The sequence below is a fragment of the Diadema antillarum genome, unplaced genomic scaffold, assembly GCF_040938485.1.
Source record: "Diadema antillarum isolate AM-2024a unplaced genomic scaffold, OU_Dant_1.0 seq00000338_RagTag, whole genome shotgun sequence".
Lineage (NCBI taxonomy): Eukaryota > Metazoa > Echinodermata > Echinoidea > Diadematoida > Diadematidae > Diadema > Diadema antillarum.
The window spans coordinates 2,147,057-2,164,129 of record NW_027271351.1 but is presented as its reverse complement, the minus strand read 5'-3'; the positions used below and the strand labels follow the sequence as shown (position 1 = coordinate 2,164,129).

The 17,073-nt window shown below is 40.4% G+C and overlaps 1 protein-coding gene across 1 annotated transcript; it reads left to right on the top strand.

Moving 5' to 3' along the window:
• The first annotated feature begins 1,842 nt into the window (after window positions 1–1,842).
• Window positions 1,843–12,382, top strand: LOC139730809 (speckle targeted PIP5K1A-regulated poly(A) polymerase-like). Its single transcript, XM_071641678.1, has 9 exons — window positions 1,843–2,072; window positions 4,732–4,922; window positions 5,642–5,869; window positions 6,445–6,754; window positions 7,246–7,429; window positions 9,385–9,614; window positions 10,233–10,325; window positions 11,172–11,723; window positions 11,763–12,382. The coding sequence occupies exons 1-9, from the start codon at window positions 1,979–1,981 to the stop codon at window positions 12,380–12,382; spliced, it is 2,502 nt and encodes an 833-aa protein (XP_071497779.1). The 5' UTR covers window positions 1,843–1,978.
• Window positions 12,383–17,073: the final 4,691 nt, after the last annotated feature.

Here is a 17,073-nt window from a genome sequence, read left to right as displayed (position 1 = left end):
AAGTGAGGATATGATTCGCTACTCTCTTAAAAAAAAATTGAGTGAAAATATTCACTCTTGAAAGAGTGAATACAAAAAAGAGTGAATTTAGAGTGAAATTGGAGTGAATTTTGAGTGAAGATGTTCATTTTCACTCATTTTGGAGTGACCTCGGGGATCACTCGAAGATTTTGGAGTGATCCCTGAGGTCACTCTAAAACGAGTGAAAATGAACGTTTTCACTCAAAATTCACTCTTTTTTGTATTCACTCTTTAAGGAGTGAATATTTTTACTCGATCTTTTTTTTAGAGAGTAGAACTGGAACCAGGAGACTGCAGCCCCCCCCCCCTCCCCCTCCCATCCCTGCACACTTTTGGAAAAAATACAAAAAAAAAAACATGTACCAGTCGGGAGTGGGGGGAAGGGAGGGAGGTCATTAAATTTGGTCGATAATATTTACAGTGATATCCCTTCCACTGTTAAAGGTCCTGTTTACCTTTGGGAGCAGTGATTTAAAAAGGAAATCAAGATATCGCTTTTGATGCATAATGTGTAGGTCAGTTGTATCACCAAAACGTCCTATACCATATAAGATTTATGCAATAAAGCCTAGAATATAAGGAGATATCACAATTTTTCTCATTAAACCATAGCTGTAGATGGTTTAATAGTCTGTTATATGGAAAAAATCATTATAACTATTGTTCACATTTTGGATATTTTACAATACTGAACATCGATTATACTGGTTCAAATTTTGACATTGGTTGTTTCTATCCCTAACTCACATTTTAGAACTATTTTGAAGCACTAATGCTGGGTTTTTAAGTCTTCAGACAACATAACAATAATTTATTTTAGAAAGGTTACACATTTTAAGTTTGAAATTTCATGTCCAAAATTAAATTGAAAATCTGGATGTTATGTTCGTTGATATAATGCACTCATTATAGGTGATGACGCTAGCACTCCATTAAAAATGTACTGGTAATTTGTTTGTAGAACACATGAAAATTCAAAATTTATCGTTTGCTATCACTTTGGTGAATCTGAACCATTTAAGTGGGTATATAATATTATACTGATTTGGAAAAGTATTTTCCCTCCAGCGGCGTCGATCCGTTTTCATAATAATTGGAGAGGGAGAGGCCAGACTTGGAGTTGGAAAAGCTGTGAGAGCGAAAAGTGGGGGATGTCCCCATGGAGGAAGGGGGCTATGGATAAGAGATATAAAGAGGATAGGCAAAGAGATACAAAGAGGTACCGGGTACTACAATTTTAAGAAATGTACTATACTTTTGTACTATCATTCAAAGTTAACACATAGACTTTGGAACCAGCCGGTTCATGGCACCGAAAACTTCCTCTGCCACGGTGATGAATTGAAAAGGAGGACGCCCTCCCAGGCGCTAAACATGAAATACAGTACTCGTGCATGCGGATGGGTAAGCACTATTTGGGCACCCGTCCCGCTTCATCATGAATATTCATCAGGCAGTAAGATGCTGTACTAGTAAATGGCAGAACGCTGGATACGTGCCATAGAATGTAAAAACGTATCGCCGGGAAATATAAAAATCTCGAAAAATTGCATCAACGGGGAATGTTAAAACGTCTCGCCGGGAGATGGACAAATGTTCAGTTTTGACGGGAAATGTAAAAACGCTGCCCGGAAATGTAAAAATCATGTATTTACATGTAGATGATGAATATTCATGATGAAGCGGGACGGGTGCCCAAATAGTGCTTACCATGCGGATGCATGCCAGGAGATGCCTGTACAATAACAAACCCGCTACTATACTGTGTGCACGTGTGTTCTAGCATAACACCTTACATACACGCTGTATGTAGCCGTCAGAACCATCTGTGCTGTGCTGTGTTGTTGCACAATTGTGTTGTAAATCACTTGTTGGCGCACCTAGGGCACAGTCTCTAGGTCGAGAGCGCTAATTAGAATCTGTGGAAAACCTGCAACGAACATTTCTACAAGGCAACATGGAGCAAGAAGGTGGAATTGGAAGTGATGAAACGATATCAACCAGAGGAAAAGTCTTCCACTGTGATCTCTGTGATGTAAAAATAACATCAGGTAAAAATCATTAATGATTATTGTAAAAACTAAAGTTTTAACACTTGTTAATAATAACGTTAATTATAATGTTATAACGTTAATTATAATGTTATAACGTTACAACTAACATTACAACTTAGTACAAGTAGAGTCTAGATATTTAAATTTACATTAACAAACTCAGCAATATTAAATATTATCATGATAAGCCAGCGCCGATAAGCCCATGGCCCTTCTTCAACTTTTAATTTAGATTAACTCCTGTGTGAGCAACTAGATTCATTGTCGAATAATATGATTCACATTACTGTAACCTTGTGAAGTGCAAAACTATAGTTAAAAAGTGGATATTTTCGCACGACTAATTTTTTGCGCTTGGCCGGGTAAGAAGAGTTTCGCGTGTTTTTAATTCCGCGGAATTAAGACATCACGCACAAGAACATATGGCAAGCAAAAATATTCGCGTGCTTTTATTTTTGCGCTAGTTTTTGGTTGCGCGAAAATTTCAACACCGCAAAAATTTCCACTTTTACAGTATATTGTGTGTGTGTGTGTGTGTACTGTGCTCGGGGAAAAGTCAAGTGATGTCACGTGTGGTGTTGACAACACCTGAACACAGTAGGTAGACCATCATTATTACTGGGTGGGAGCTGGCAGCACCACACATGATGTAAATTTACCTATCATATTCATAGATAGCTTGAGTTTTCAAGAGTGTTAGACCTGTTTTGTTACAGCAGGGAATAATTTTCAAACTCAAATTTGTAGTTTCAGCTGATGAAAAATATCTTCAATGATATTCTGTAGTACACTTCTATATGTAACAAGAAAACTGCAGCACAAAAGTTAGTTTCTGTAGCAGTTTGGTGTAAAAATGCGTAGCAAATTGCTATGCGATACCAGGAAAATTATTCCCAGTTACAGTGCTTTTAAAACCATGAGATATATTCGTAGTGAGAGTGTATTAGTGGTGAAGTTACAGTTGCAGGGTATTTGCTTTAGAGCAGTCAAAATATGTATATTTTTTAGGGGCAGCTGAGCTGAGCTGAGCTGAGGCTGTTACATGTTGACCATGTTGACCTTGAATACTGCCCAGCCAACACCAACACTGCAAGTGCAACAGTCAAGAGTTGGTCACTGCTTTCCAGAAGAAGGCTGCCCCTTCTGTCATCAGAGGGTTGAAATCAAATTAAACCTCCTGTAATAAGGGTGCTGTAAACTTTGAACTTTGAAGCAAGATTTTTAATGGGCACTTCACTGTTAAAAATTTTAGTAGATATGCCACCAAATCTATTTACTATCATTGACTGCACCATCACCTCAGTTCTTGCTCTAGTCTTACAGCTCAACCCATCCCCCCCCCCTCCCAGTTTAGCATGGAAATAGCAGCTTCCTCAGGGATTTTTCGTCAAGGGTTCATATTTCGATAACATTTCAACAGCCAGCACCTACCCCCATTCAGTTCTGATGATTAGTGATTGTTGTTTATTTTGTTTTTATTTCATCTTATCTTTTCTAATGTTGACTGCTTTAAAGTTGCCCTCCAGACTCATTTGTTTATAATCTGCTTTCCAGTAGAATTGTATTCATTATGTATGTTCTTATTTTTCAATCATTATTGCTCCATTTAATTTCATGTACCGGTATATGTGTGCTTAATGATTTCTGTACTTCATAATTCACTTTTTCTCACTGCGCCTTGAGCACATTAGTCATGTGTAAATGGCACATTATAAGTAGGGGCAAGCATGGTGTCACTGGACACCATGGTATTACCGGACACGCACATTTTTGCGTACTAATGACATTCTGTACGCGCGAGACTTCGTAGATTAGCCTCACAGAACTTTGTGTGGACCGAAATCGCAAAAAACACCACATAAAAATGTAAAAACACGAAAAAATTCACATTTTACCTCAAATTTATAGTTGAGTGACCCGCACCTCGTTTATAGTTAATATTTATGCATGTTTGAATCACATTTCACGACTGAAATTCTATGAAATCCTACTCACATACAGGAAAAATGCTGAAGATTCTGTAAGAACCAAAAGTTCACTGATCAATATCGGAAAAATTGTAGCTATCGTCCTCAAACGCGAACGATGCGGAATAGTTGTGCGCTAAGGGGCAAGCAACTCATCACCCGCGCGTGCAGCTCCCATAGACAAAGCACGTATACTCTAACCAGTTGTCGATTTCTCACAAGGTTTTATTGCGTGAACTGTTCGAAATGGTCAAGACAGACATTTTACTGTAAAATACGAAATTTGAGCTTCATTTGCAGATTTTTTTGTGTGTCATCCGCTCGGTGAGAATGTGTACGGTGATTTGTGGGATGAATTGTGATTCTGGTGCAAGGATTAGGTGAGAAAAACCTCGATTATTCGATTACGAAAATAGCGTCCGGTAATACAATGCGATTTTGCACGGCGCAAAAAACCACTATTTTTAGAGGGGTATGTTTGAAGCATATTTTCTAAAAACTGGAACGAAGAAATGATGTAAGTTGGCTGAATTCGTAATTTCCATGAGTCTGTGAATAAGTGGTGTTGTTTTTAGCCGAAATTTCATTCTATGAGTACGGAATTCAAAGCCACAAAGAAAAGCGTCCGGTAATAGGATGTTCCACCCTACCTTGCATTATTATTATTATGATTATTATCTTTGAATCAGCCAAAGCCGTCCAGGATCATCTGCAGGGAAAGAAGCACCAGAGGCTTACCCTGATCCAGACCACCAGGCAGAAGGAGGCAGAATGCAGCATCTTCGTCGGAGGGCTCACCAAGCTGGTGTCTGAACTGGAGCTGACCGACTACTTCACAAAATATGGCGGCGTGGCTCAAGTGATTGTGGACAAGGATAAGGTAAGTGCGTAGTCTTGCCATGTTCATCACAGCTGATTTTCCTGATACCAAACAAAATAACTCTGCCATCAGAGACTATGTTGTCAAACTTCAATAAGGAGTAAACTGTCAACGGTTAGAAAGGAGCTTTTTATTAACTATTATTTGGAGATTTTGTTGTTATGTAATAGTTGCAGTAAGTTTGTTGCTATGGCACAAACTATTTGCAAAATTGGGAATAACTGTTGAAAGCCAGGAGGAAAGCATACAAATTTAGACTGCTTGAATGACATATCAAGGGACAGTTTGAAATCATGAATGAGGTATGGCTTGTATCTCTGTCAAATTTGTGAGCTGTAGAGGCAAACCTATTCCATGAAAAATTCATGTTCTTGTAGGAATCGCAGGATTTCAGCATACCATACAAAGCAGTCATTTGTGATTCATATATAATGGAAAACAGGTGTATTACAGATCTCCACAGAATTGTACGACTGTTGCAAAGCTGTTTGACCTCACCCAATTTATCAGTTTGATATCTGGTACTGCTGATGTTTTTGTGGGGTTTTTTTTTCAGTCTGCTCTCTGTTTCTCCTACCTCTAACTAATGACTTGATCTCGAAGTCTTGTCAAAGCAACTACTGTGACGGTGAAATAATGGTAGTAGTGATTTGTATGATCCTGGTGTATCCTTCATGACAAGTATGTTTTGTTTTGTTCTTGCCGTAATCATTTTTCAGGGGAAGTATGCTATTGTGCAGTTCAGCGAGAAAGAAACTGCGGAGAGGGCATCCGAGGAGGAGAAGCAGCTCATGAACGGCAAGAAGATCACCGTGCGGCCGAGAGAAAACAAACCCTTCGCTATCAAGAGCAAACACCATTCGCCCCCAGGGAAGGGGGCCCAGGGGAAGACGGCCAAGGAAATGGAGATGGACGTCGTTCTGGAGAAGCTCTTGGAATCAGAAAATGTGAGTCGAGCACTCTCTGTCCACTGTCAAAGTCCAGATAGAAAACCATATAATGAATAACATGAAAACATTTTGTAAATGTTTTACCAATGTGTTTGAATTTTGATCCAAACTCAGTTGACTTCAGTCAAAAGACTCACTTATGTCTCAGTTGCTTCAATACTGAGAGCTGCAACTTGTTCAAATGCCTGCACATAGCTTGTTGAAACCCGAGATGTTTAATTTAGAGCAGGCATTTATTCATATTTATATGTATTGAAGAGAAAATATGAGCTAAAAAGTGTGTACTCCAAAAAGAACTGACACAAACACAGGTTTCTAAGTCATAGTATTCCAGTTGTCTGGCTGTCAGATTCTTGGTCTGAAGCATTAATCTCAAATCTGAACCTAAATGGCTCATTTAACCTACCATGACTTGATAATTACAAAAAAGTATGAGCTAATTATTGCTGCTTTCCTCCCCCCCCCCCCCCCCCCCCCCCCCTCAGCTAGAGCTTAGCTTCAATATTTGAAGGTGTGACCTACTGCCCTTGATTAAAGATTTTCTACTTGTTCTGCTTTTATCCCTCGTGCAGGTTTCATGTCAGTTGCAGACACTCATGGAGGAAACCTGTCTAGCGCCCTCAGACCTTCAGCTCCGCTACCTCATTTGCGACCTCCTGCAGGAGGTCTTCATCGAGATGTTCCCGAAGTGTCGGGTCTACCCCTATGGGTCATCCGTGAGCAGTTTTGGGGTCAAAGGGTGTGACCTCGACCTGCAGATTGACCTAGGACGGGGCGACGAGACATTTGCGTACCAGTTTGCTTCGCTTCCGGGCTCCTCGGAGACAAGCATGGAGACAACTGCAGAGGTGATTTCACCCAGCAGTTCTCAAGATCAACAAATGTTTTGAGAGTTCAAAAGGCATAAATTGGGACACGTAACCATAGATAATGTTATTTTCTACTAAAGCAGTGGAATTGAAATATTTCATCTCTGAAATTTGACCAGAATATAAAGAGTTAAAGCCCCTTGCTAACATTTGCAGTTAGAAACAAAAATTTGTGCTTCAAAATAGTTCTAAAATCTGAGTTTGGGATGATAATAACCAACATGAAAATTTTAATCATTACTTTTTCCCTTTGAGACACAATTTTTTCAGTGCTGCATGCTTCAAAAAAAAAAAAAGTCTCTTGCAGAATATAGAACTCCTGTGGGAATGTCCAAGTGTCATATTTACGCCTCTAAAAAGGCAATATGTATACCCTTTCCTAGAAACTTTGTGAAAATCTTAATTTGCAATTCAAATGAAATTTTCAGTTGGACATCAAACTATCTGAAGAAGTTACATGTTGTACTGTTTTTCAGGATCAATCTGCACTGGAACAACCAGGCCCCTCTGACGAGCCCCGCCCTGAGGATCTGTCCGGCAATGCTGCCCTTGAGGTGCTATGTCGCCTCCTGAAGGAGTGCGTGCCGAGCTGCCAACATGTGCGAGCCATCCCCAGCAGCCGCCGCCCAGTCATCAAATTCAGGCACAAGGAATCTGGGCTACTCTGTGACTTGTCCATGGACAACAGGTAACGATGGACACATCATGGCATTTTTTGCCCGGTGTAGCCTCTTCATTGTTAGAACTGTTCTCCCAGACAACCCTTCCATTACTATAATCCCAACATTGCTTGGTAGCCATTTTTTTCTGCGTATTTACAGTCGGGTCACAAGGGATAAAGGTTGTATGTGCCTTTCGCAAACGTCATGAAATTTTGCATGGTTGAGAAATCATGTCTCCCATCATCGTGTATGAAATGTTGCGGTAATACACCTCAGAGTTTCGAAGAAAACAAATGAAAAACCGGCCCCATGTCACTCAAGAATTTGTACTGAAAATAACTGTTGGAATTTTTTTTTCAGGGTCCAAATAAATTCACTGGAAATCCATAGTATTGTTTCCCCCTCCATCATAAAAGAGTTTCCAATTTTCTTATTCTGAGGAAAGGTCTGAATTACCTACCTCTACCATATACCGGCTTATGAAAGGTCGCAAAAAGGGACACAAATATTTTTGTCCATGGATGAGCAGTACAATGAACCAGGAAAGCAGGATTTTCATTTTTATGCCTCCGCAACGAAGTGGCCGGAGGCATTATGTTTTCGGGTCGTCCGTCCGTCCGTCCGTCCGTACGTACGTACGTCCATCCGTACGTCCGTCTGTACGTCTGTCCGTCCGTCCCGTTTTGTTTTTGTCGATATCTCAAGAACCGTGTGGTGGTTTTACATCAAACTTGGTATGAGGGTATATCCTTGGGAGATAATACTTTGTGTAGATTTTAGGGTCACAGGGTCAAAGGTCACAGGTTATTTTGTGAAAAAAAATTGAAATTTCATGTTTTTCTCCATATCTCGCAAATGGTTCAAGGTATCTTCATGGAACTTAGTGTATATGCTTGTACCGATGGGCAGTGATTATCTAGGGAAGTTGGGGGTCATGGGTCAAAGGTCAGGGGGTCAAAGGTCAAGGTCAAAGGTCAAGGTCAACTCCTCAAAATATCACTACTTTCCTTAAAATGCAATATGCCTGAAGGTTTTTTTTTTTTTAAACTTGATGTATGGCATGTATTACCCAATTTATATTCTGGGGGAAGTTTCTTGCCAAAAGGTCAAAGGTCAAAAGGTCAAAGGTCAAACTAATGAAAGTGCTAAATTGCACTTTTTCCTCCATATCTCGAAAGTAACTCAAGGTATCATCATGAAACTTACATATTTATGCATGTTCAACCTAACAGTGATTCTCTTTGGAACTGTGAGGTCAAAGGTCAAAGGCCAGGTTTAGATAATGCTATTTTCCCATTTGATACTGAAATTATACTTTTTCTCAATACCTTGAAAATTACTCAATGCATAAACTTATAAAAGGGTCAAAAGTCAAGTAAAAATCATCAGTTCCCCAAATACCTGCACTCTGACATTTTAATCATTCATCCAATTGAACCTAGTTCTAGGAAAGTGAACATTCAGCACATTTGTGTCAAACCTGTCATTTTGATATTTTGCCAATTGTGTGAAACTGTCATCACACATTGTCAAGACATTGTACTATAGACCTATTGGGAGAACCATGCATTATGGCGGAGGCATATCAGTAGCCGTAGCGATATATCTAGTTTAGACTTGTAACTTTATACGAGATACCAAGAAACCACTTATGAAATAGTACAGAGTATACTATTATAAGAGGAAATCAGAGTAAATCAGATGAAAATCTGTTTTGGAATGGCTAAGACATCAAAAGTAAAACAAAGCAGTCCTAATAACAGGTGGGTCCAACCTTTTATTGTGTTGCTCTGTTTTGGATATCTCAGCCGTTCAAAACCAGTCTTCATCAAAGGAATGTTGAATCCCTCCTGGAATTGCATGTCCCTTCATATTTCATAAAAGGTTTCTCCTTATCTCACCAAAAATGTTAGAAATCTGAAGTTAGGTCTCGACCAAAACTATATGATCCCTTTAATTCACAATAAATCTTTCTTCCCAGACTCGCCCTGCGAAACACAGAGCTCCTCCACTTCTACTCTTCCCTGGATCCCAGGGTGGCTCCTCTCACCTTTGGCATCCGCCTCTGGGCCCGTCAGCGCCAGCTGGCTGGGAATCAGGGTCCAGGCCCTCTGCTGACCAACTATGCCTTGACCCTTATGGTTGTCCACTACCTGCAGAACACCCAGCCACCAATCTTGCCTACCGTCCACCAGCTCAGAGCGCAGACAGGTGAGGGCAGCAGACATTCTTCCCATCCATCTAAATGGGATTTGATGTGGGTCACTGCCCATCCCAATTTGCCATTTTCGACAATGCATGAAATTAAACCCCACTTTTTACGCTTTACTGACATAATGGTGCCACTAAGATTGAGGGCATATGATTTTGAATAACAAATGCACCTAAAGTGGCCAAGCTCTGTTTCTATGAAAGCTATTTTGGGCTTATTTTTCTTCTTTTTTTTTCTATAGAAAGTCCTCTCTCATATGCTTATCATGAGTTTCCATCAGCATATATATGTCCATGCTTTCAAAATAGCAACATTAAAAAAAAAGAAAAAAAAAACCTTTGGTATGGTCAAAATAGCAGATATGATGGAAAAGGTTAACGATAGCTGATTGTACTGCATTACCATGGCAGTGATGATACAACAATCAATCAACTGTTAACATATCAGTTGTTGTGTAAATGGCTACACTCATTGTATAACTTACAGTAATTGCATGCTACGACACGAAGCCCCAGAATGCTTGGAACAAACAAATCTTGCATAACAGTCGAGTATTTGTGTGTCACTCCCCCATTTTGACAGAGGAATTGTTCTTGACTTACATTTGTCTCTCAAAGGACCAGCAGATGTCGTAAATATTGATGGATGGGATTGTTCATTTGTAACTGATGCTACCAAGATTGGTCAGAGTGATAACACCGAAAATGCCGGTGAGTGCCAGTTTGTTTGTCCGTATGAATTAATCCTTTGTGCTGGATATGTATGTCAGGTCAGCGGGGAGTGAAATTTGATATTAAGGCTTGATAACGACTTGTGTTTTGCTCTGAATCATGTATGTTTATACTCCTGTGGAAGACCAAGCAAAGTGAAGTTAAGATCTCTAGCTTCAGAGGAACTTTATCTGATGGCTTATATCTTAAAGCAATGAAGGCTAGAATACTCACAAGAGAATCAACAAAATGAGAGCATGAATTTGTATTTCTTTTTCTTTCTTGATAACACCTGGGGCCAGTTTCATAAAACTTGTCATCAGTGACAAGTTGTCATAGGTGTGACAAGCTACTGAAATCCTTGCATCTGATTGGCTGAGAGCAAATTTGTCATAGAAATGTGGCAGTTGTCGCTGATAACAAGTCTTATGAAACGGGCCCCAGATCTACATCTACATGTGTGTTCTAGATGAAGACTGCAGGTTATAGATGGATTTTCTTCTTGCTCTGTGTGATGCTTTTTGCATGATGTCTGGCGATTATGATTTAGATTTTTTAATGTTAGATTTTAGTGGACACATTAGCTTAATGTATTGCTTTGGTTTGAGTAATCTTTTTAAAACATTTTCTTTGTATGTATCTTTCACTTCAATTATTCAAGGACCATAGTTGTCTCATGGAATATATTATGAGAGGGTTTTGTGCCCTGTAGATGTAAAATGTTTCATGGGACAAAGGATGAAAGGAGAAACTCCAAAGTGATGCTGTAAATTTTTACTTTCTTTATCATGAAATCATGCCCAGACTTCCTTTTCACTTTTCTTCTGTTGGGGCTCTGACACCCAGAATCCTTGATGAAAGGTTTCTTCAGCTTCTACACCAAGTGTGACTTCACCACCAGCGTCCTGTGCCCAGTCTCTGGCAAGACGGTTCCCCTGACCCAGTTCCTGAAGGATCCTGGTGAGGGGGGTCCAGTGGACTCACCCCAGGAGTTCAAGGTGAGCCCAGTCAACATCCAGGATCCCCTGGAACTCAGCCACAATGTTGCCATGAACGTCAACGACAAGACGGGGTCCAGACTGCGGGAGGAGCTCCGTGCTGCAAACCTGACGTGCATCTCGCTGCGCTACCGGAAGCAGGGGGCAGACGCCCAGACCGGCGAGATCCCAAAGTGGGGCCTCCTAAGTCTAGTGGAGGAAGTGGACACTGCATCGAAGAAAAAAGAGAGTTCCAGTGGAAAATCTCCTGCAGTTGCATTCCCGATGAAGGTGAACTTACTGACCGACAAGTTTGTCAAAACACATTCAGACGAGGGGGCAATGAAACGGGCGTGGTGCCAGGAGGTTGAGAATTTCTTGATGCAGCTGCTAACCGATGTTCTCTTAATAGAGAGCGGAGGTGCAGAGAAGGGCTGTGGTGATGCAGGCGTGGCAGGAGAAAGCAGCAGCAGCCCTCGCTCTGGTTCGAAGCGAGACTACAACCACGCCCTTGGAACTGGTGAGGCTGGCGAGGGGGTCATGGAAGACAGCGGACTGGTCAATGACTTGCATGACAGTGAAGAGGAAGGGCCTTTGCGTAAGAGACTGAAGGTTGATCCTCCTGTTGATGACGATGACCAAAATAATGTGTCCATGTCATCTGCTGAAAACACTAGCTTCACATCCACAGAAGGATTGACATCTCCGCCCATCTCGGATTCTCCGGGTGAGGACTCCGATGGGAGTATCTTTAGGAGGCAGGTGTGGTGCAAGTCTCATCATGCCGTCTGGGTTGGGAGGAGAAGGCTGAGACGAAAGCTCCAGTTGGAGAAGGTGTGGGGAGATGCCCCTGTCGACGAGATCTCCCGAGAGAGGCGCATCTCGGCGGAGCTAGCCAAAGGACCATCGCAGCCGGACATGGCGATAGAGTTCAAGTTGGAACTGCGGCACAGATTAGCGCTGGACTCCACAGCGGTCGTCTTGACATTCCACCCCGTACAGAATGAGGCTGGCATCAGGGACTTTGCTCATTTCTTTGATATGTTTGGATCAAGGATGCTTACCCACTTACAGCTGTGACATTTTCTGCTGGCACTTCTCACCAGGAACATTAAAGGAGCGGTGCAGCCGAAATGCCAGACTGGATAGTTTGAGATACGTTGGACAGGCAAGCTTCAAGGGTCATCCAAGATTTCCATATGGACTTTAAAAGTATTACCATGTGCGAGGAGGGAAGAATTCTGACAAGTTGAAGGTCAGATTATGGTTCAGTATTTGCTGCAAATTTTTTCGCATACATGGTGCTTTTATCCTCTTCTTTTAGCCATCTTTTAATTTTCATTAATATTTAAGTGATAAGATTTTGCCTTGAAGTTCTCAATGTATTGAAGTGTATTGAGATAAATGAATCATTCCATGAATATTACATTTTGAGGATTTTACATGTGGAGGTTGGAAGATGGGTCACTCCACCGATGGATGTTTGATTTATCATAATTTGAAGAGGGAGAATGTGAGATGCAGTCAAACTTGTGAGACTATGGCAACCACTGACGTACAGCATGACTGATGGTCTTTTTGGACAGGTTAACACATAGGTAGGTTGGCAGCCTATTTGAGTTTTTTTTATGCCTTTGCAAACAAAGTGGCCGGAGGCATTATGTTTTCGGGTCGTCCGTCCGTCCGTCCGTCCCGTTTTGTTTTTGTCGATATCTCAAGAACCGTGAGGTGGTTTTGCATCAAACTTGGTATGAGGGTATATCCTGGGGGGATAATACTTTGTTTGGATTTTAGGGTCACGGGGTCAAAGGTCAAAGGTCACAGGTTATTTTGTGAAAAAAAGGTTGAAATTTCATGTTTTTCTCCATATCTCGCAAATGGTTCAAGGTATCGTCATGGAACTTAATATATATGCATGTACCGATGGGCAGTGATTATCTAGGGAAGTTGGGGGTCATGGGTCAAAGGTCAGGGGGTCAAAGGTCAAGGTCAACTCCTCAAAATATCACTACTTTCCTTATATTTATGCAATGCCTGAAGGATTTTTTTTAAAACTTGATGTATGCATGTATAACCCAATATATCTTCTGTGGGAAGTTTCTTGCCAAAAGGTCAAAGGTTAAAAGGTCAAAGGTGAAGTGAAAGTGCTAAATAGCACTTCTTCCTCCATATCTCAAAAGTAACTCAGGGTATTATCATGAAACTTACATATTTATGCATGTTCTACCTAACAGTGATTCTCTTTGGAACTGTGAGGTCAAAGGTCAAAGGCCAGGTTTAGATAATACTATTTTACCATTTGATACTGAAATTATACTTTTTCTCAATACCTTGAAAATTACTCAATGCATAAACTTATAAAAGGGTCAAAAGTCAAGTAAAAATCATCAGTTCCCCCAAATACCTGCACTCTGACGTTTTAATCATTCATCCAATTGAACCTAGTTCTAGGAAAGTGAACATTCAGCACATTTGTGGCAAACCTGTCACTTTAATATTTTTGCCAATTGTGTGAAACTGTCATCACACATTGTCAAGACATTGTACTATAGACCTATTAGGAGAACCATGCATTATTGCGGAGGCATACACCAGTCGCCGTAGCGACATTTCTAGTTTTTCCATCACATGATATCTTTTAGTGTTGACATTACATGCATGTGTCCTCCAAACACCTATGAATGCCAAAACGTCGTCATATGGCTTTATGAGGTAGGGATAGTCTTAACTCTTTGTTCTTATAATTTCACTCACTCTTTGTTCATGGTGCAGTTGGCCTAGACAAGGCTGTTATGTGAGATGCTGTTAGGCTGGCTAGAAGAAATGTTTGATACTAATTAGCATGCCAAACAAGTACGTGAAGGGCTTAACATAACCCCAAGAGTAGAGCCGCTCGACACAGTAGCCGTAGTCACATTGGCAAAACTTCAAAGTTCTACAAGTGGACGGCAAACTTTCCGAAAACTTCTTGCGAGACTTCATGTGAAACTTCCCACTCAAACTAGGGAAATTTCCTGAAACATCACACATCGTTTGGAACTCTGTGCAGTCTGAACGCTCACACTGAAACTTCGCGAAGTTCGACCCATGACCAGCCCGCTGCCTGTCCATGATAGCGCCTATGAAGCGCACGCTCATTTAGAATGTATGGGTGTGCATTGTTTATGTGACAATCATTAGCTGTCATTTGTTGTGCGCTTTCTTCTTTGTTGTGTGTGCATGGCAGCAGTTGCCCTAACTTTGAGAACGGAAACTTGGAGAAACTTGGCTGCCAGTGTGAACGGACGAGCAAACTTCGCTAATACAGTTGAACCTCTCGTATCCGGACAAGCTGGGACCGGGGCTCATCCGGATGAGGGATTTGGCCGGATACGGGAGACTCAATGCTGTATACATGTACATATACATACACATGTACTGATGTAGCCCATTGTAGTACCACATGTAGTAATGTGTATACTGCAACCTTTTCATTGTTACATTTGGGGATGTTTGGGGATGTTAAAATGTCTGAAGGTAAGCAATTTGGAAGGAAATTTGATGTAATGTATGTAAATCATGTTGGAAGTAATATGTAATTCATGTGTGTTTGTGTAGGAGTTCTCAAGGAGTTGGGGAATACCCCTTTCCTCCCGTAATTATTTTTAAAAAATCACGGCGAGATTGCGTCCGTATAATAGAGACATCCGGATAAAGGGAGGCCGGATAAGAGAGGTTCAACTGTAGTTCTCGAGGTTAAACTTTTGAGAAAGTTTTTGCCAGTGTGACTGCGGCGACTGAAATGCTGCCGTCAGGAGGCCAGAGAGATGGCCGCTGGCTGTAATGTGACAGGTGGCCACTATTTGTAGGGTTGTTAACACATTCACCTGATCCTGATGGAATTTTTAGTGGCTGCATGAAGCAATTCACCTTTACAGACAGGTGATCACAAACAATAATTTTTTGACTGTGCATATTTTATATATTTGTTTTTCTCTCTGTGTTTTGCTATTTTATGAGAGGTATCGTGTTGTTTAGAGTGTTTTTGCTCTTTTCAAGTGAAGATAAACATTCTTCCAAAGTACCTTGTAAATAGATATCATGCAGCTGTAGACGTAATGTCTCTAAACATGTCCTTGTTTTTTATAAAAGCAACTCCAAAAGAATTTACCATATGCACACTTGAAAATGCCTGAATAAGTCAAAGATCAGATTCTGTGTCTAAGTTCTCAGACAAGGTTAGAGTTGTGAAAGATTTTGCCAAGGTGTTTTGTTGTTGTTGTTTTTTGGGGGGATTTTGGTTAGATTGAGAAAACATTTGGCAGAATTTGAGCTGTATTGACTTGTGCAGTTTATGCCACAAATTTGCTGGCATAGGAGTTTTCATCATGAATTTGTCATTTTTGTGTTAAAAATTGGGGATCCAAGTGTGATAAAAAAAAGAAGCCACCCTTGGTTACGTCATTCTGGTCAAATCTACATGGACTGACAACAGGGATTTGATTTCTTTTCCTAAGTTCCAGATAACATTGGAAATATTTTATTGTAAAAGGAAAGAAAAAATAGGTTGTGAACCTTCATTTCCATTTAAACAGGATTCTAAATGTCATGTCTTCATCAAAGGATGAAGCGGTAAATCACCAAGGCAGATTTTTTTTTTCTTTCACATACCCTAATCGTACATGACGAATAAAGATGTGGAAGAAGGATGAATTTATTTGTATCATTTGCGTGTCAGTTTATCCTGCAATTGCTTTGTTTTGTTTTGTCTTGTGTAGGTTTTCTGACCATTTTTGTTTTTAGTCATTTCTATTAATTCTGCAATGATGGGATAAAAATGCTAACTTGGTGGTGAGGTGGATTTTGCTAAATGAATTTCTTCCAATGTCACATATATATGTACATTGCAATTCTTCGGTGCAACCAGGAGGATAATACCGGAGATTTTGGTTTTCACTGCTCAAAAGAGCTTGAAGCAAATCAGTACATGCATATAGGAGTGAAAAGAAATGACAATGATAAAACAGCTTTGCACAGAATTTGACACATATCCCCGGGATGCGTTTGTCAATTTGCTTCTATCATACCATACTCTCCTTCCATTTTATAGTAACATTATCACTTTGACAATGAATTTGCAACAGGTAGCTTCACAGGAAGCTCAGAAGACAGGTGAATGTCATTTATGTGTTCTACTTCTTTGTGTTTGTGGTGAATTTCCCTCTAATCCCATTCTGAATACAATGGAGAATATATTGTCAGCTGAGAAGCAGAAGGGCGCTATCGCATTCTAAGATTTGGGGGTGAATAAAAATGAAACAATGAAAATGTTTATGTAATAACAAAGTTTATTTGATCGAAAGTGGGTAGATTTATAAGCATTGTTCCAAATACAGGGTAAAATAGCACCCTTGTGGTTTCAATTTTTAACATTTTACTGGAAATGAAAGTAATTTGAGATTGACCCCATAATGTAGAGGAGATCGATAGTTACATGATACCAATAAGTCAATACCCCCTCCCCCCCCCCCCCAAAAAAAAAAAAAAAAAAAAAAAAAAACATCGGGATAAAGCCCTTCGGGTTCTTGGCTGACGATAAATGAGCTGGAAGTGAAGTATAAGCCTTGGTGACATGCTAAAGTAATTCTCACCCCCGACCTACATTGGAAGGTATGCATAATTTCAATCGAGCTTGCTCAAGGTTTTGGAGAAGTTTATTCCCCTTCGTGTCTAATGAACTCTGCCCTACTTTATCTTGGTATAGGTATCTATCCAAGTGTCGGAATTAATTG